Source organism: Myxine glutinosa, chromosome 10 (assembly GCF_964187855.1).
Source record: "Myxine glutinosa chromosome 10, kmMyxGlut1.1, whole genome shotgun sequence".
NCBI classification, from domain to species: domain Eukaryota; kingdom Metazoa; phylum Chordata; class Myxini; order Myxiniformes; family Myxinidae; genus Myxine; species Myxine glutinosa.
The window spans coordinates 43,688,891-43,710,297 of NC_136270.1; the positions used below are offsets into that span (position 1 = coordinate 43,688,891).

Below are 21,407 nucleotides of genomic sequence, written 5' to 3' on the forward strand. Positions count from 1 at the left end.
AAGTTATCTAGTTACCAGCTACCAAGTTATCTAGTTACCAGCTACCAAGTTATCTAGTTTACCAGAAAACAAGTTATCTAGTTTACCAGATAAGTTATCTAGTTAACAGCTACCCAATGCAAAACTCATGCGAGGAACGGAGACCCGGAAATCACAGACACATTAAGGACGAGACAAATAACGTGTTCCGTGTATAAAGTAACACATGTAACACTCACCTAACAGCAATTGATTGTGAACCGAGAATACATGTGTAAAAGTGGTGTTAACGATATCAAGAGGTAACTAACGGTGATTATCCATTAATACGAATCATTGGTCATGAATACCTGCTAGATTGGGGGCGGTCCGGAGCACCTTGTCCCATCTCCCCCACAACTAAATTAAATAATACAACACTGGAAGCAGGTAAGGCAGGACACACGCCTCAGATTTACCTGTTACACTACCTTTACCTCACGAGACAATCGCACACAAAGCTCGCAGTAAAAGTGGAACAAGCGATCTTTCCGCGGGAAAAGTTGCAAACACGTGTTCTCCCTCACGGGTCCGGGCGGACAAAAACAGGACACCCGGAACGACGAGAGCGCTCGGACTTGCAGGTGGTGCTGAAGGTTCCGCGCTAGAGACGCCACAACGTTCGTCGTCCGGACGGTGAGAGAGAAACGAGACGCGTCATCACCAGGATAAGCACAACGTTAGAGATCAGCAGTCGCTTTGTGGAGGCAACGAAATGAACACGAGATGTAAAACAACCTGTCCGGCCTCAAACTCTGACACAGCGCCGCGCACACCTGTCCCTTACCTTCCTCTAGTAAAGGTGCTCACCAAACGGGCTCCGTGTCCCCGTCACGTTTCCATTTAACCCGAGTACGGAGGCACAAAGAACAGCAGCGGTTTCACCCCCAACTCAATGTTCCCTCTGTCTCACACTCACACACTCTTTTATATATACATACACACACACTCAGATATACACACACACACAATTACATACACACACACATATATAAACACACACATACATACAGACGGGCCTAGTCCCGTTCCCCTGTTTCTTACTCCCACGTCCAAAATGCCCCAGGACGATCGCAGGGCCACGTGACTGCTCGGCTCGCCCAGCCTCCCGCAGAATCTTCGCCCCCGGAGGCAAATGGGGAAAACACGCGGGAAACCGGCGGAGGATACCTATCCGGATTAGAATACCTTGAGCTCGGCGCTGTCCGCCATTTTGCGGCTACATCGTCCGTGAGAATTGAACGGTGGTCACGTGCCAGGCCCGACGTCATGCCGAAGGGGAGGAAGGAAACGGAGGAAAGGGAGGAGGTGGACTGAACGGAAGGGGAGGCACGGAATTTAACGGAAGGGGAGAGGACAGGATGAGACGGGAGGGGTCGAGACGAGAGAGGAGAAGCCTTCTCTTCTCCGAGAAGGGGCTGCATGCAATGCGAAGGGAGGAAAGAAATAAGGAGGAAAGAAAGAGATAAAAAAAATGAGGAAAGAAAGAAAGTGATGAATGAAAGAAAGGGAGGAACGAGAGGGAGGGAGGTACGGAGAGAGGGGAGGGTGAGGATGAGGGTGAGGGAGAGTGAGGGTGAGGGAGAGTGAGGGAGAGTGAGGGTGAGGGAGAGTGAGGGTGAGGGAGAGGAGGGAGAGGGAGGGAGAGGGAGGGAGAGGGAGGGAGAGGGAGGGAGAGGGAGGGAGAGGTAGGGGAGAGGGAGGGAGAGGTAGGGTGAGGGAGGAGAGGGAGGGTGAGGGAGGGAGAGGGAGGGTGAGGGAGGGAGAGGGAGGGTGAGGGATGGAGAGGGAGGGTGAGGGAGGGAGAGGGGAGGGTGAGGGAGGGTGAGGGAGGGTGAGGGAGGAGAGGGAGGGTGAGGGAGGGTGAGGGAGGGTGAGGGAGGGTGAGGGAGGGAGGTGAGGGAGGGTGAGGGAGGGAGGGTGAGGGAGGGAGGGTGAGGGAGGGTGAGGGAGGGAGGGTGAGGGAGGGGTGAGGGAGGGAGAGGGAGGGTGAGGGAGGGTGAGGGAGGGAGGGTGAGGGAGGGAGAGGGAGGGTGAGGGAGGGAGAGGGGAGTGGAGGGAGGGAGAGGGTGAGGGAGGGAGAGGGAGGGTGAGGGTGAGGGAGAGGGAGGGTGAGGGAGGGTGAGGGAGAGGGAGGGTGAGGGAGAGGGAGGTGAGGAGGGTGAGGGAGGGTGAGGAGAGGGAGGGTGAGGGAGAGGGGAGGGTGAGGGTGAGGGAGAGGGAGGGTGAGGGAGGGAGAGGGAGGGAGAGGGAGGGTGAGGGAGGGAGAGGGTGAGGGAGGGAGAGGGAGGGAGGGTGAGGGAGGGTGAGGGAGGGAGAGGGAGGGTGAGGGAGGGAGAGGGAGGGTGCGGGAGGGAGAGGGAGGGTGAGGGAGGGAGAGGGAGGGTGAGGGAGGGTATAGGGAGGGTGAGGGAGGGTATAGGGAGGGTGAGGGAGGGAGAGGGAGGGAGGATGAGGGAGGAGAGGGAGGGAGGGTGAGAGAGGGAGGGTGAGGGAGGGAGAGGGTGAGGGAGGAGAGGGAGGGTGAGGGAGGGTGAGGGAGGGTGAGGGAGGGTGAGGGAGGATGAGGGAGGGAGAGGGAGGATGAGGGAGGATGAGGAGGGTGAGGGAGAGGGAGAGGGAGGGTGAGGGAGAGGGAGGGTGAAGGAGAGGGAGGGTGAGGGAGGGTGAAGGAGAGGGAGGGTGAAGGTGAGGGAGGGTGAGGGTGAGGGAGGGTGAGGGTGAGGGAGGGTGAGGGAGAGGGAGGGTGAGGGAGGGTGAGGGTGAGGGAGGGTGAGGGAGGGAGGTGAGGGAGGGAGGGAGAGGGAGGGTGAGGGAGGGAGAGGGAGGGTGAGGGAGGAGAGGGAGGGTGAGGGAGGGAGAGGGAGGGTGAGGGAGGGGGAGGGAGAGGGAGGGTGAGGGAGGGAGAGAGAGGGAGGGGGAGGAGAGAGAGGGAGGGTGAGGGAGGGAGGGAGGGTGAGGAGGGAGAGAGTAAGAGGGTGAGGAGGGAGATGAGTGAGGGAGAGGGAGGATGAGAGGGAGGGTGAGGGAGAGGGAGGATGAGAGGGAGGGTGAGGGAGAGGGAGAGGGACGGGCGGGTGAGGGAGAGGGTGCGGAGGGTGAGGGAGAGGGAGGGAGGGTGAGGGAGAGGGAGGAGGGTGAGGGAGGGAGGGTGAGGGAGAGGGAGGAGGGTGAGGGGAGGGAGGGGTGCGCGGGAGAGGGAGGGTGAGGGAGAGGGAGGGTGAGGAGGGTGAGGGAGTGGGAGGGTGAGGAGAGGGAGGGAGGGTGAGGGAGCGAGAGAGGGAGGCAGGGTTGAGGGGGAGGGAGGAGGGTGAGGGAGAGGGAGGGAGGGTGAGGGAGGGAGGGAGGGTGGGAGAGGGAGGAGGGAGGGCGGGTGAGGGAGAGGGAGGGAGGGTGAGGGAGAGGGAGGGAGGGTGAGGGAGAGGGAGGGAGGGTGAGGGAGAGGGGAGGGAGGGTGAGGGAGAGGGAGGGAGAGGGAGGGAGGGTGAGGGAGAGGAGGGCGGGCCGGTGAGGGGACGAGGGAGGCGTGAGGGAGGGAGGGGGAGAGGGAGGGAGGGGGAGAGGGAGGGAGGGGGAGAGGGAGGGAGGGTGAGGGGGAGGGAGGGTGAGGGGGAGGGAGGGTGAGGAGGAGGGAGGGGCGGGAGGGGAGGAGGGTTCGATTCCTGGTCTGGGGTTCGTTTCCTGGTCTGGGGTTCGATTCCTGGTCTGGGGTTCGTTTCCTGGTCTGGGGTTTGTTTCCTGGTCTGGGGTTTGTTTACTGGTCTGGGGTTTGTTTCCTCGTCTGGGGTTTGTTTCCTCGTCTGGGGTTTGATTCCTCGTCTGGGGTTCGTTTCCTGGTCTGGGGTTTGTTTCCTGGTCTGGGGTTTGTTTCCTGGTCTGGGGTTTGTTTCCTGGTCTGGGGTTCGTTTCCTGGTCTGGGGTTCGATTCCTGGTCTGGGGTTCGTTTCCTGGTCTGGGGTTCGATTCCTGGTCTGGGGGTTTGTTTCCTGGTCTGCGGTTTGTTTCCTGGTCTGGGGTTTGTTTCCTGGTCTGGGCTTTGTTTCCTGCTTTGGGGTTTGTTTCCTGGTCTGGGGTTCGATTCCTGGTCTGGGGTTCGATTCCTGGTCTGGGGGTTTGTTTCCTGGTCTGCGGTTTGTTTCCTGGTCTGGGGTTTGTTTCCTGGTCTGGGCTTTGTTTCCTGCTTTGGGGTTTGTTTCCTGGTCTGGGGTTTGTTTCCTGGTCTGGGGTTTGTTTCCTGGTCTGGGGTTTGTTTCCTGGTCTGGGGTTCGATTCCTGGTCTGGGGTTCGTTTCTTGGTCTGGGGTTCGATTCCTGGTCTGGGGTTCGATTCCTGGTCTGGGGGTTTGTTTCCTGGTCTGCGGTTTGTTTCCTGGTCTGGGGTTTGTTTCCTGCTCTGGGGTTTGTTTCCTGCTCTGGGGTTTGTTTCCTGCTCTGGGGTTTGTTTCCTGGTCTGGGGTTTGTTTCCTGGTCTGGGGTTTGTTTCCTGGTCTGGGATTTGTTTCCTGGTCTGGGGTTTGTTTCCTGGTCTGGGGTTTGTTTCCTGGTCTGGGGTTTGTTTCCTGGTCTGGGATTCGTTTCCTGGTCTGGGGTTTGTTTCCTGGTCTGGGGTTTGTTTCCTGGTCTGGGGTTTGTTTCCTGGTCTGGGGTTCGTTTCCTGGTCTGGGGTTCGATTCCTGGTCTGGGGTTCGTTTCCTGGTCTGGGGTTCGATTCCTGGTCTGGGGTTCGATTCCTGGTCTGGGGGTTTGTTTCCTGGTCTGCGGTTTGTTTCCTGGTCTGGGGTTTGTTTCCTGGTCTGGGCTTTGTTTCCTGCTTTGGGGTTTGTTTCCTGGTCTGGGGTTCGATTCCTGGTCTGGGGTTCGATTCCTGGTCTGGGGGTTTGTTTGCTGGTCTGCGGTTTGTTTCCTGGTCTGGGGTTTGTTTCCTGGTCTGGGCTTTGTTTCCTGCTTTGGGGTTTGTTTCCTGGTCTGGGGTTTGTTTCCTGGTCTGGGGTTTGTTTCCTGGTCTGGGGTTCGATTCCTGGTCTGGGATTCGTTTCTTGGTCTGGGGTTCGATTCCTGGTCTGGGGTTCGATTCCTGGTCTGGGGGTTTGTTTCCTGGTCTGCGGTTTGTTTCCTGGTCTGGGGTTTGTTTCCTGCTCTGGGGTTTGTTTCCTGCTCTGGGGTTTGTTTCCTGCTCTGGGGTTTGTTTCCTGCTCTGGGGTTTGTTCCCTGGTCTGGGGTTTGTTTCCTGGTCTGGGGTTTGTTTCCTGCTCTGGGGTTTGTTTCCTGCTCTGGGATTTGTTCCCTGGTCTGGGGTTTGTTTCCTGGTCTGGGGTTTGTTTCCTGGTCTGGGGTTTGTTTCCTGGTCTGGGGTTTGTTTCCTGGTCTGGGCTTTGTTTCCTGGTCTGGGGTTTGTTTCCTGGTCTGGGCTTTGTTTCCTGCTTTGGGGTTTGTTTCCTGGTCTGGGGTTTGTTTCCTGGTCTGTGGTTTGTTTCCTGGTCTGGGGTTTGTTTCCTAGTCTGGGATTCGTTTCCTGGTCTGGGGTTTGTTTCCTGCTCTGGGGTTTGTTTCCTGCTCTGGGGTTTGTTTCCTGCTCTGGGATTTGTTCCCTGGTCTGGGGTTTGTTTCCTGGTCTGGGGTTTGTTTCCTGGTCTGGGGTTTGTTTCCTGGTCTGGGGTTTGTTTCCTGGTCTGGGTTTGTTTCCTGGTCTGGGGTTTGTTTCCTGCTCTGGGGTTTGTTTCCTGCTCTGGGGTTTGTTTCCTGCTCTGGGGTTTGTTCCCTGGTCTGGGGTTTGTTCCCTGGTCTGGGGTTTGTTTCCTGGTCTGGGGTTTGTTTCCTGGTCTGGGGTTCGATTCCTGGTCTGGGGTTCGATTCCTGGTCTGGGGTTCGATTCCTGCTCTGGGGTTTGTTTCCTGCTCTGGGGTTTGTTTCCTGCTCTGGGGTTTGTTTCCTGGTCTGGGGTTTGTTCCCTGGTCTGGGGTTTGTTCCCTGGTCTGGGGTTTGTTTCCTGGTCTGGGGTTCGATTCCTGCTTTGGGGTTTGTTTCCTGGTCTGGGGTTCGATTCCTGGTCTGGGGTTCGATTCCTGGTCTGGGGGTTTGTTTGCTGGTCTGCGGTTTGTTTCCTGGTCTGGGGTTTGTTTCCTGGTCTGGGCTTTGTTTCCTGCTTTGGGGTTTGTTTCCTGGTCTGGGGTTTGTTTCCTGGTCTGGGGTTTGTTTCCTGGTCTGGGGTTCGATTCCTGGTCTGGGATTCGTTTCTTGGTCTGGGGTTCGATTCCTGGTCTGGGGGTTTGTTTCCTGGTCTGCGGTTTGTTTCCTGGTCTGGGGTTTGTTTCCTGCTCTGGGGTTTGTTTCCTGCTCTGGGGTTTGTTTCCTGCTCTGGGGTTTGTTTCCTGCTCTGGGGTTTGTTCCCTGGTCTGGGGTTTGTTTCCTGGTCTGGGGTTTGTTTCCTGCTCTGGGGTTTGTTTCCTGCTCTGGGATTTGTTCCCTGGTCTGGGGTTTGTTTCCTGGTCTGGGGTTTGTTTCCTGGTCTGGGGTTTGTTTCCTGGTCTGGGCTTTGTTTCCTGGTCTGGGGTTTGTTTCCTGGTCTGGGCTTTGTTTCCTGCTTTGGGGTTTGTTTCCTGGTCTGGGGTTTGTTTCCTGGTCTGGGGTTTGTTTCCTGGTCTGGGGTTTGTTTCCTAGTCTGGGATTCGTTTCCTGGTCTGGGGTTTGTTTCCTGCTCTGGGGTTTGTTTCCTGCTCTGGGGTTTGTTTCCTGCTCTGGGATTTGTTCCCTGGTCTGGGGTTTGTTTCCTGGTCTGGGGTTTGTTTCCTGGTCTGGGGTTTGTTTCCTGGTCTGGGGTTTGTTTCCTGGTCTGGGTTTGTTTCCTGGTCTGGGGTTTGTTTCCTGCTCTGGGGTTTGTTTCCTGCTCTGGGGTTTGTTTCCTGCTCTGGGGTTTGTTTCCTGGTCTGGGGTTTGTTCCCTGGTCTGGGGTTTGTTTCCTGGTCTGGGGTTTGTTTCCTGGTCTGGGGTTCGATTCCTGGTCTGGGGTTCGATTGCTGGTCTGGGGTTCGATTCCTGCTCTGGGGTTTGTTTCCTGCTCTGGGGTTTGTTTCCTGCTCTGGGGTTTGTTTCCTGCTCTGGGGTTTGTTTCCTGGTCTGGGGTTTGTTTCCTGGTCTGGGTTTGTTTCCTGCTCTGGGGTTTGTTTCCTGCTCTGGGGTTTGTTTCCTGCTCTGGGGTTTGTTTCCTGGTCTGGGGTTTGTTTCCTGGTCTGGGGTTCGATTCCTGGTCTGGGGTTCGATTCCTGGTCTGGGGTTCGATTCCTGCTCTGGGGTTCGATTCCTGGTCTGGGGTTCGATTCCTGCTCTGGGGTTCGATTCCTGCTCTGGGGTTCGATTCCTGCTCTGGGGTTTGTTTCCTGGTCTGGGGTTCGATTCCTGGTCTGGGGTTCGATTCCTGCTCTGGGGTTCGATTCCTGCTCTGGGGTTTGTTTCCTGGTCTGGGGTTCGATTCCTGGTCTGGGGTTCGATTCCTGGTCTGGGGTTTGTTTCCTGCTCTGGGGTTCGATTCCTGCTCTGGGGTTCGATTCCTGCTCTGGGGTTCGATTCCTGGTCTGGGGTTCGATTCCTGGTCTGGGGTTCGATTCCTGGTCTGGGGTTCGATTCCTGCTCTGGGGTTTGTTTCCTGCTCTGGGCATGTAATTTTCCCATATATATCACTTCATAAAATTATAATTCATAAAGTTAAAATTACTCAAAACAGTTCAATTATGTTTAAGCTTCAACATATCCGCCATCTTTCGTAATAGATGGTTCAATCGGATTTTCCAACCTGGTGAAAACACTCCCCAGTTGTCCGCTGAGTAATTTCACGAATTTTATTTGTGATCACAGCTCGAAGTCCATTCAAGGAGCGCAAATTCCAAGCACAATGGCAGGGAGTCTAATGACGCAAGGAAAGGGAGGAGTTTAATCGTTGTAGTTTGGGAAGCAGATGTGGTAATTGTGGTTGTTGACTTTAGCACCGATGGAGAAGTTGCCTCATCAGGAAATGTCAACTTGTCAATAAACCCAGGGGAATTCATAACATTAATATCCAGCAACAGCAATGACAACATCAACAAAACTTCACGAATTGTGATTTCAAATTCCATTTACTGTTTCTTTCTGCCTTGTGTACATCAAACGCTATAAAAGTTACACAAGGACTTGACAGACATTTATACAAAACTGAAAGGAGAACTTTACCCAACACTTAGAACTTCCAACCTATCAAAAAGAAGATCGCTTGACACAGGTGTCAGTCAATCACTGGTGTCTTCACTTTTGAACACCTTTTTATTGACCTTGGCGCTGCTCCCCAATTTGTTTTTCCAAGAGCAATTCTTATGGAGTTTTTAAAAACCCCAAAACCCTCCCCCCAAAAAACAGTGAACCCTCGCCAAAGAAATCATTTATTATTCCGGAGCTTCATAAACTCGTGATCATGAATAAAAATGGAACCAAAAACCTCATGAAAGTTGGGAGACGCTAAATTAAAAGTCATTTTTCAAATGCAGATTTAATTCCATCAAACGAACGAACTGAATGAACGTTTTTTTCTTTTCTTTCGTAAACGATGAAAACAATGCTTATTGGCTCCGATGGTAACGACAACATGATAAGCTATGAATGGTGTCAGGATAGCCATGAAAACACTGATAGCCATGAAACACTGCATTCAAACATGAAACACTGATAGCCATGAAACTCTGCATTCAAACATGAAACACTGATAGCCATGAAACACTGCATTCAAACATGAAACACTGATAGCCATGAAACACTGCATTCAAACATGAAACACTGATAGCCATGAAACTCTGCATTCAAACATGAAACACTGATAGCCATGAAGCACTGCATTCAAACATGAAACACTGATAGCCATGAAACTCTGCATTCAAACATGAAACACTGATAGCCATGAAACACTGCATTCAAACATGAAACACTGATAGCCATGAAACACTGCATTCAAACATGAAACACTGATAGCCATGAAACACTGCATTCAAACATGAAACACTGATAGCCATGAAACACTGCATTCAAACATGAAACACTGATAGCCATGAAACACTGCATTCAAACATGAAACACTGATAGCCATGAAACACTGCATTCAAACATGAAACACTGATAGCCATGAAACACTGCATTCAAACATGAAACACTGATAGCTATGAAACACTGCATTCAAACATGAAACACTGATAGCCATGAAGCACTGCATTCAAACATGAAACACTGATAGCCATGAAACACTGCATTCAAACATGAAACACTGATAGCCATGAAACACTGCATTCAAACATGAAACACTGATAGCCATGAAACACTGCATTCAAACATGAAACACTGATTGCCATGAAACACTGCATTCAAACATGAAACACTGATAGCTATGAAACACTGCATTCAAACATGAAACACTGATAGCCATGAAGCACTGCATTCAAACATGAAACACTGATAGCCATGAAACACTGCATTCAAACATGAAACACTGATAGCCATGAAACACTGCATTCAAACATGAAACACTGATAGCCATGAAACACTGCATTCAAACATGAAACACTGATAGCCATGAAACACTGCATTCAAACATGAAACACTGATAGCCATGAAACACTGCATTCAAACATGAAACACTGATAGCCATGAAACACTGCATTCAAACATGAAACACTGATAGCCATGAACACTGCATTCAAACATGAAACACTGATAGCCATGAAACACTGCATTCAAACATGAAACACTGATAGCCATGAAACACTGCATTCAAACATGAAACACTGATAGCCATGAAACACTGCATTCAAACATGAAACACTGATAGCCATGAAACACTGCATTCAAACATGAAACACTGATTGCCATGAACACTGCATTCAAACATGAAACACTGATAGCCATGAAACACTGCATTCAAACATGAAACACTGATAGCCATGAAACACTGCATTCAAACATGAAACACTGATAGCCATGAAACACTGCATTCAAACATGAAACACTGATAGCCATGAAACACTGCATTCAAACATGAAACACTGATAGCCATGAAGCACTGCATTCAAACATGAAACACTGATAGCCATGAAACACTGCATTCAAACATGAAACACTGATAGCCATGAAGCACTGCATTCAAACATGAAACACTGATAGCCATGAAACACTGCATTCAAACATGAAACACTGATAGCCATGAAACACTGCATTCAAACATGAAACACTGATAGCCATGAAACACTGCATTCAAACATGAAACACTGATAGCCATGAAACACTGCATTCAAACATGAAACACTGATAGCCATGAAGCACTGCATTCAAACATGAAACACTGTTAGCCATGAAACACTGCATTCAAACATGAAACACTGATAGCCATGAAACACTGCATTCAAACATGAAACACTGATAGCTATGAAACACTGCATTCAAACATGAAACACTGATAGCCATGAAACACTGCATTCAAACATGAAACACTGATAGCCATGAAACACTGCATTCAAACATGAAACACTGATAGCCATGAAACACTGCATTCAAACATGAAACACTGATAGCCATGAAACACTGCATTCAAACATGAAACACTGATAGCCATGAAACACTGCATTCAAACATGAAACACTGATAGCCATGAAACACTGCATTCAAACATGAAACACTGATAGCCATGAAACACTGCATTCAAACATGAAACACTGATAGCCATGAAACACTGCATTCAAACATGAAACACTGATAGCCATGAAACACTGCATTCAAACATGAAACACTGATAGCCATGAAACACTGCATTCAAACATGAAACACTGATAGCCATGAAACACTGCATTCAAACATGAAACACTGATAGCTATGAAACACTGCATTCAAACATGAAACACTGATAGCCATGAAACACTGCATTCAAACATGAAACACTGATAGCCATGAAACACTGCATTCAAACATGAAACACTGATAGCCATGAAACACTGCATTCAAACATGAAACACTGATAGCCATGAAACACTGCATTCAAACATGAAACACTGATAGCCATGAAACACTGCATTCAAACATGAAACACTGATAGCCATGAAACACTGCATTCAAACATGAAACACTGATAGCTATGAAACACTGCATTCAAACATGAAACACTGATAGCCATGAAACACTGCATTCAAACATGAAACACTGATAGCCATGAAACACTGCATTCAAACATGAAACACTGATAGCCATGAAACACTGCATTCAAACATGAAACACTGATTGCCATGAACACTGCATTCAAACATGAAACACTGATAGCCATGAAACACTGCATTCAAACATGAAACACTGATAGCCATGAACACTGCATTCAAACATGAAACACTGATAGCCATGAAACACTGCATTCAAACATGAAACACTGATAGCCATGAAACACTGCATTCAAACATGAAACACTGATAGCCATGAAACACTGCATTCAAACATGAAACACTGATAGCCATGAAACACTGCATTCAAACATGAAACACTGATAGCCATGAAACACTGCATTCAAACATGAAACACTGATAGCCATGAAACACTGCATTCAAACATGAAACACTGATAGCCATGAAGCACTGCATTCAAACATGAAACACTGATAGCCATGAAACACTGCATTCAAACATGAAACACTGATAGCCATGAAACACTGCATTCAAACATGAAACACTGATAGCCATGAAACACTGCATTCAAACATGAAACACTGATAGCCATGAAACACTGCATTCAAACATGAAACACTGATAGCCATGAAACACTGCATTCAAACATGAAACACTGATAGCCATGAAACACTGCATTCAAACATGAAACACTGATAGCCATGAAGCACTGCATTCAAACATGAAACACTGATAGCCATGAAACACTGCATTCAAACATGAAACACTGATAGCCATGAAGCACTGCATTCAAACATGAAACACTGATAGCCATGAAACACTGCATTCAAACATGAAACACTGATAGCCATGAACACTGCATTCAAACATGAAACACTGATAGCCATGAAACACTGCATTCAAACATGAAACACTGATAGCCATGAACACTGCATTCAAACATGAAACACTGATAGCCATGAAACACTGCATTCAAACATGAAACACTGATAGCCATGAAACACTGCATTCAAACATGAAACACTGATAGCCATGAACACTGCATTCAAACATGAAACACTGATAGCCATGAAACACTGCATTCAAACATGAAACACTGATAGCCATGAAACACTGCATTCAAACATGAAACACTGATAGCCATGAAACACTGCATTCAAACATGAAACACTGATAGCCATGAAACACTGCATTCAAACATGAAACACTGATAGCCATGAAACACTGCATTCAAAGATGAAACACTGATAGCCATGAACACTGCATTCAAACATGAAACACTGATAGCCATGAAACACTGCATTCAAACATGAAACACTGATAGCCATGAAACACTGCATTCAAACATGAAACACTGTTAGCCATGAAACACTGCATTCAAACATGAAACACTGATAGCCATGAAACACTACATTCAAACATGAAACACTGATAGCCATGAACACTGCATTCAAACATGAAACACTGATAGCCATGAAACACTGCATTCAAACATGAAACACTGATAGCCATGAAGCACTGCATTCAAACATGAAACACTGATAGCCATGAAACACTGCATTCAAACATGAAACACTGATAGCCATGAAACACTGCATTCAAACATGAAAGACTGATAGCCATGAACACTGCATTCAAACATGAAACACTGATAGCCATGAAACACTGCATTCAAACATGAAACACTGATAGCCATGAACACTGCATTCAAACATGAAACACTGATAGCCATGAAACACTGCATTCAAACATGAAACACTGATAGCCATGAACACTGCATTCAAACATGAAACACTGATAGCCATCTGGGCTGGTGCTCCTGCCTCACACCTTGCTCGGCTTCACGCTGTTGAGGCCAAAGCTTTCAGAATCATTGGAATCTCCTGCGATATAGTCAACACCGAGGGCCTTTCACTCACTCACCGCAGGCAGGTTGGTGGTCTTTCTGTCTTCTACCGACTCCTCTCCGGCCTTGCCCCCCCAGCTCTCTCTGGGCTCTGTCCCCCAAATATTCCTACAGGTCGCACAAGATCTGCCTGCAACCCTCTTATGGTTAAACTGCCAAAGTCTAGGCTCTCTGCTCACCTTCACTCTTTCATTCCCCTTTTCTCCCGCCTCTGGAACAAACTCCCCCACTCCCTTCAATCCCACTCCTCCCTCCAGGTCTTTAAAACAGCTGTTCACCACCATCTCTTATCTTCCCCCATCGAAAACCTTGATCTTTTCTACCCCCGGTAATTCACCCCAAAGTCCTTGCAGTGTTCATATGTCTTATTCCTCTCCCACCTCCCCCCAAGTCCTCCCGATGTCCCTGCTCTCAAATGTTGTGTTTGTGTCCTTCCCCCTCTTCACCCTCTCTTTTGTGTCCTTCCCCCTCTCTCCCCATCTTGTCTGCCGCTCCCCTTGTTTTTTGTGTTTTGTGTGTCGGTTTGTCTTTTTGTGTGATTAATGTTAGCTCTTTCACGAGCCTCGATCTTGTATACCAAAAAAAAAAAAAAAGCCATGAAACACTGCATTCATACATGAAACACTGATAGCCATGAACACTGCATTCAAACATGAAACACTGATAGCCATGAACACTGCATTCAAACATGAAACACTGAGAGGCATGAAACACTGCATTCAAACATGAAACACTGATAGCCATGAAACACTGATAGCCATGAACACTGCATTCAAACATGAAACACTGATAGCCATGAAACACTGCATTCAAACATGAAACACTGATAGCCATGAAACACTGCATTCAAACATGAAACACTGATAGCCATGAACACTGCATTCAAACATGAAACACTGATAGCCATGAACACTGCATTCAAACATGAAACACTGATAGCCATGAAACACTGCATTCAAACATGAAACACTGATAGCCATGAAACACTGATAGCCATGAACACTGCATTCAAACATGAAACACTGATAGCCATGAAACACTGCATTCAAACATGAAACACTGATAGCCATGAAACACTGCATTCAAACATGAAACACTGATAGCCATGGAACACTGCATTCAAACATGAAACACTGATAGCCATGAACACTGCATTCAAACATGAAACACTGATAGCCATGAAACACTGCATTCAAACATGAAACACTGATAGCCATGAAACACTGATAGCCATGAAACACTGCATTGAAACATGAAAACATGAAAAACTGCATTGAAACATGAAAACATGAAACACTGATAGCCAAGAAACACTGCATTGAAACATGAAAACATGAAACACCGATAGCCAAGAAACACTGCATTGAAACATGAGACACTGATAGCCATGAAACACTGATAGCCAAGAAACACTGCATTGAAACATGAGACACTGATAGCCAGGAAACACTGATAGCCATGAAACTGCATTGAAACATGAGACACTGATAGCCATGAAACACTGCATTGAAACATGAAAACATGAAACACTGCATTGAAACATTAGACACTGATAGCCATGAAACACTGCATTGAAACATGAAACACTGATAGCCATGAAACACTGATAGCCATGAAACACTGATAGCCATGAAACACTGATAGCCATGAAACACTGTATTGAAACATGAAAACATTGAAAACTGCATTGAAACATGAAAACATGAAACACTGATAGCCAAGAAACACTGCATTGAAACATGAAAACATCAAACACTGATAGCCAAGAAACACTGCACTGAAACATGAAACACTGATAGCCATGAAACACTGATAGCCATGAAACACTGCATTGAAACATGAAAACATGAAACACTGCATTGAAACATGAAACACTGATAGCCATGAAACACTGATAGCCATGAAACACTGCATTGAAACATGAAAACATGAAACACTGATAGCCATGAAACACTGCATTGCAACATGAAAACATGAAACACTGCATTGAAATATGAGACACTGATAGCCATGAAACACTGCATTGAAACATGAAAACATCAAACACTGATAGCCAAGAAACACTGCATTGAAACATGAAAACGTGAAACACTGCATTGAAATACGAAAACATGAAACACTGCATTGAAACATGAAAACATGAAAAACTGCATTGAAACGTGAAAACATGAAACACTGCATTGAAACACGAAAACATGAAACACTGACAGCCATGAAACACTGCATTGAAACATGAAAACATGCAACCATGATAGCCAAGAAACACTGCATTGAAAAATGAAAACATGAAACACTGCATTGAAACACGAAAACATGAAACACTGATAGCCATGAAACACTGCATTGAAACATGAAAACATGAAACACTGATAGCCATGAAACACTGCATTGAAACATGAAAACATGAAACACTGCATTGAAACATGAGACACTGATAGCCATGAAACACTGCATTGAAACATGAAACACTGATAGCCATGAAACACTGCATTGAAACATTTAATACTGATAGCCATGAAACCCTGCATTGAAACATGAGACACTGATAGCCGTGAAACACTGATAGCCATGAAAAACTGCATTGAAACATGAAAACATGAAACACTGATAGCCAAGAAACACTGCATTGAAACATGAAACACTGAAAGCCAAGAAACACTGCATTGAAACATGAAAACATGAAACACTGCTTTGAAGCATGAGACACTGATAGTCATGGAACACTGCATTGAAACATGAAAACATGAAACACTGCATTGAAACATGAGACACTGATAGCCATGAACACGACATTGAAACATGAAAACATGAAACACTGATAGCCAAGAAACACTGCATTGAAACATGAAAACATGAAACACTGATAGCCAAGAAACACTGCATTGAAACATGAAAACATAAAAAACTGCATTGAAACATGAAAACATGAAACACTGATAGCCAAGAAACACTGCATTGAAACATGAAAACATAAAAAACTGCATTGAAACATGAAAGCATGAAACACTGATAGCCAAGAAACACTGCATTGACACATGAAAACATAAAACACTGAAAGCCAAGAAACACTGCATTGAAACATGAAAACATGAAACACTGCATTGAAACGTGAAACACTGATAGCCAAGAAACACTGCATTGAAACATGAAAACATGAAACACTGCATTGAAACATGAAAACATGAAACACTGCATTGAAACATGAGACACTGATAGCCATGAAACACTGCATTGAAACATGAAAACATTAAACACTGATAGCCAAGAAACACTGCATTGAAACATGAAAACATGAAACACTGATAGCCAAGAAACACTGCATTGAAACATGAAAACATAAAAAACTGCATTGAAACATGAAAACATGAAACACTGAGAGCCAAGAAACACTGCATTGAAACATGAAAACATAAAAAACTGCATTGAAACATGAAAACATGAAACACTGATAGCCAAGAAACACTGCATTGAAACATGAAAACATAAAAAACTGCATTGAAACATGAAAACATGAAACACCGAGAGCCAAGAAACACTGCATTGAAACATGAGACACTGATAGCCATGAAACACTGCATTGAAAAATGAAAACATGAAACACTGACAGCCAATAAACACTGCATTGAAACATGAAACACCGATAGCCATGAAACACTGACAGCCATGAAACACTGCATTGAAACATGAAAACATGAAACACTGCATTGAAACATGAAACACTGATAGCCATGAAACACTGATAGCCATGAAACACTGCATTGAAACATGAAAACATGAAACACTGATAGCCATGAAACACTGCATTGAAACATGAAAACATGAAACACTGCATTGAAACATGAGACACTGATAGCCGTGAAACACTGCATTGAAACATGAAAACAGCAAACACTGATAGCCAAGAAACACTGCATTGAACCATGAAAACATGAAACACTGCATTGAAATACGAAAACATGAAACACTGCATTGAAACATGAAAACATGAAAAACTGCATTGAAATGTGAAAACATGAAACACTGCATTGAAACACGAAAACATGAAACACTAACAGCCATGAAACACTGCATTGAAACATGAAAACATGCAACCATGATAGCCAAGAAACACTGCATTGAAAAATGAAAACATGAAACACTGCATTGAAACACGAAAACATGAAACACTGATAGCCATGAAACACTGCATTGAAACATGAAAACATGAAACACTGCATTGAAACATGAGACACTGATAGCCATGAAACACTGCATTGAAACATGAAACACTGATAGCCATGAAACACTGCATTGAAACATTTAACACTGATAGCCATGAAACCCTGCATTGAAACATGAGACACTGATAGCCGTGAAACACTGATAGCCATGAAACACTGCATTGCAACATGAGACACTGATAGCCATGAAACACTGCATTGAAACATGAAAACATGAAACACTGATAGCCAAGAAACACTGCATTGAAACATGAAACACTGAAAGCCAAGAAACACTGCATTGAAACATGAAAACATGAAACACTGCTTTGAAGCATGAGACACTGATAGTCATGGAACACTGCATTGAAACATGAAAACATAAAAAACTGCATTGAAACATGAAAACATGAAACACCGAGAGCCAAGAAACACTGCATTGAAACATGAGACACTGATAGCCATGAAACACTGCATTGAAAAATGAAAACATGAAACACTGACAGCCAAGAAACACTGCATTGAAACATGAAACACTGATAGCCAAGAAACACTGTATTGAAACATGAGACGCTGAAAGCCATGAAACACTGCATTGAAAAATGAAAACATGAAGCACTGACAGCCAAGAAATACTGCATTGAAACATGAAACACTGATAGCCAAGAAACACTGTATTGAAACATGAAAACATGAAAAACTGCATTGAAACATGAAAACATGAAAAACTGCATTGAAACATGAAAACATGAAAAACTGCATTAAAACATGAAAACATGAAACACTGATAGCCAAGAAACACTGCACTGAAACATGAAAACATGAAAAACTGCATTGAAACATGAGACACTGATAGCCATGAAACACTGCATTGAAACATGAAAATATGAAACACTGATAGCCAAGAAATATTGCATTGGAACATGAAAACATGAAACACTGAAGCCATGAAACACTGCATTGAAACATGAGACACTGATAGCCATGAAACACTGCATTGAAACATGAAACACTGATAGCCATGAAACACTGCATTGAAACATGAGACACTGACAGCCAACAGACACTGCATTGAAACATGAAAACATGAAACTGCATTGAAACATGAAAACATGAAACACTGCATTGAAACATGAAAACATGAAACACTGCATTAAACATGAAAACATGAAACACTGCATTGAAACATGAAAACATGAAACACTTATAGCCAAGAAACACTGCATTGAAACATGAAAGCATGAAACACTGCATTGAAACATGAAACACTGATAGCCATGAAACACTAATAGCCATGAAACACTGATAGCCATGAAACACTGATAGCCATGAAACACTGCATTGAAACATGAAACACTGATAGCCATGAAACACTGCAATGAAACATGAAACACTGATAGCCATGAAAAACTGCATTGAAACATGAAACACTGATTGCAATGAAACACTGCATTGAAACATGTAAACATGAAACACTGCATTGAAACATGAAACACTGATAGCCAAGAAACACTGCATTGAAACATGAAAACATGAAACACTGCATTGAAACATGAAAACATGAAACACTGATAGCCAAGAAACACTGCATTGAAACATGAAAACATGAAACACTGCATTGAAACATGAAACACTGGTAGCCATGAAACACTGCATTGAAACATGAAAACATGAAACACTGATAGCCAAGAAACACTGTATTGAAAGATGAAAACATGAAACTGCATTGAAACATGAAACACTGATAGCCATGAAACACTTCATTGACACATGAAATACTGATAGCCATGAAACACTGCATTGACACATAAAAACATGAAACACTTATAGCCATGAAACACTGCATTGAAACATGAAAACATGAAACACTGATAGCCATGAAACACTGTATTGAAACATGAAAACATTGAAAACTGCATTGAAACATGAAAACATGAAACACTGATAGCCAAGAAACACTGCATTGAAACATGAAAACATGAAACACCGATAGCCAAGAAACACTGCATTGAAACATGAGACACTGATAGCCATGAAACACTGCATTGAAACATGAAAACATGAAACACTGATAGTGTACTTCCGAGTACACTAAAAATGTCCGGGTACACCTCTGTACTTCCGAATACACTAAAAAATGTACGGGTACACCTACGTACTTCTGAGCACACTAAAAATGTCCAGGTACACCTACGTACTTCCGAGCACACTAAAAATGTCAAGGTACACCGATGTACTTCCGAGTACACGAAAAATGTATGGGTACACCTATGTATTTCCGAGTACACTAAAAATGTCTGGGTACACCTATGTACTTCCGAGTACACTAAAAATGTCCGGGTAGACCTATGTAGTTCCGAGTACACTAAAAATGTCCAGCTACATCTATGTACTTCCAAGTACACTAAATATGTCCAGGTACACCAATGTACTTCCGAGTACACTAAAAATGTCCGGGTACACCTATGTACTTCTGACTACACTAAAAATGTCCAGGTACACCTATGTACTTCCGAATATACTAAAAATGTCCATGTACACCTATGTACTTCCGAACACACTAAAAATGTCTGGGTAAACCTACAGTTACGTGAAAAAGTAAGTACACCCCATGTAAAGTTTTGACTTTTTCAACATATTTCAACATACAGCTATTTGATCTTCATTTCAACAATATTGATAGATAAAGGTGATATAATATAACAAATATCATGAAACATTTACATTTTGTAGTCCATTGTATAATTTAAATAAACATAAATGCAAATTTCGCATGTGGAAAAAGTAAGTACACCCTTGGCTCTTATAGGTGATGTTGCCCCCTTTGGCAGAAACAACCTCAAGTAAGCGTTTCTTATAACTGTCTACCAGTCTCCGACATCGACTGGGAGAAATTTTTGCCCACTCCTCCATGCAGAATTCTTTCAGCTGTGCGACGTTTGAGGGGTTTCTTGCATGCACAGCTCGTTTAAAATCCCCCCACAACATCTCGATGGGATTTAGATCCGGGCTTTGACTTGGCCATTCCAGAACCCTCCATTTCTTTCTTTTCAGCCATTCCTTGGTGGATTTACTGGTATGTTTAGGGTCATTGTCATGTTGCAAGGTCCACCTTCGGTTGAGCTTCAACTTTCTGACAGATGGCCTCACATTATCCTCAAGCACCCTCTGGTACAATGAAGAATTCATAGTGGATTCTCTGATGGTGAGCTGCCCAGGCCCTGATGCAGCAAAGCTGCCCCAAACCATAATATTTCCACCACCATGCTTTACAGTTGGTATCAGTTCTTGTGGTCAAATGCTGTCTTTGGATTTCGCCAAACATGTCTTCTGGTACTGTGGCCAAATAGCTCTACCTTTGACTCATCTGTCCAGAGCACATTGTTACAGAAGTGCTGGTCTTTGCCTAGGTGTTCATTGGCAAACTTTAGTCTTGCCCTGATGTTCTTTCTGGACAGCAAAGGTTTCCTCCTGGCACACCTCCCATATAGATCAAATTTGTGCAGCCTCTTTTTAATGGTAGACTCGTGCACTTTGACATCAACAGTGGCAAGCGCTACCTGTAGGTCCCGTGATGACATTCTGGGGTTCATTGATACTTCTTTCAGCATCTTGCGGTCTGCTCTCGGGCTGAACTTGCTGGGGCGGCCTGGCCTGAACAAGTTGGCAGTTGTTTGGAATCTTCTCCACTTGTCGATGATCTTCCGGACAGTCGAATGATTGATTTCAAATTGTTTGGAGATCTTTTTAAATCCCTTCCCAGACTCGTAGGCACCTATAACCTTCTTTCTGAAGGCCTCAGAGAGGTCTTTTGATCTAGGCATGGTGACGCCACACACTTCAACAACAAAGAGCAAACCAAACTAAATGTCTGTGGTTTAAATAAGACAGGTTCCTTCAAGATAGTCTAACGATGTTCTAATCATTTGCACCTGAGCTGGTGCACCTGATTCTAATTTTAGGTATTTGAAGTAGTGATAAATGTAGGGGTGTACTTACTTTTTCCACATGCAAAATTTGCATTGATGTTTCTTTAAATTATACAATGGACTACAAAATGTAAATGTTTCATGATATTTGTTATATTATATCACCTTTATCTGTCAATATT

General features: G+C 45.1%; 1 protein-coding gene across 7 annotated transcripts in view; it reads right to left on the minus strand.

Moving 5' to 3' along the window:
- The window catches only part of LOC137434498 (E3 SUMO-protein ligase PIAS2), a 221,979-nt gene that overhangs the window by 120,566 nt on the left and 80,006 nt on the right, over nt 1–21,407 (minus strand). For 2 of the 7 annotated variants that reach the window (XM_078785611.1, XM_068127567.2), the window contains exon 1: nt 1,207–1,294. The exons of 2 other annotated variants lie outside the window; for them this stretch is intronic. Coding sequence is in view for 2 of the 5 variants with exons in the window: in XM_068127573.2 (XP_067983674.1) it covers nt 1,207–1,230 (24 nt within the window). In the remaining 3 variants the exon portion in view is untranslated. Of the gene's footprint in view, nt 1–1,062; nt 1,298–21,407 lie in introns of those variants that run through there. 3 more of the 7 variants (XM_068127573.2, XM_068127574.2, XM_068127576.2) reach the window with 3 other exon arrangements.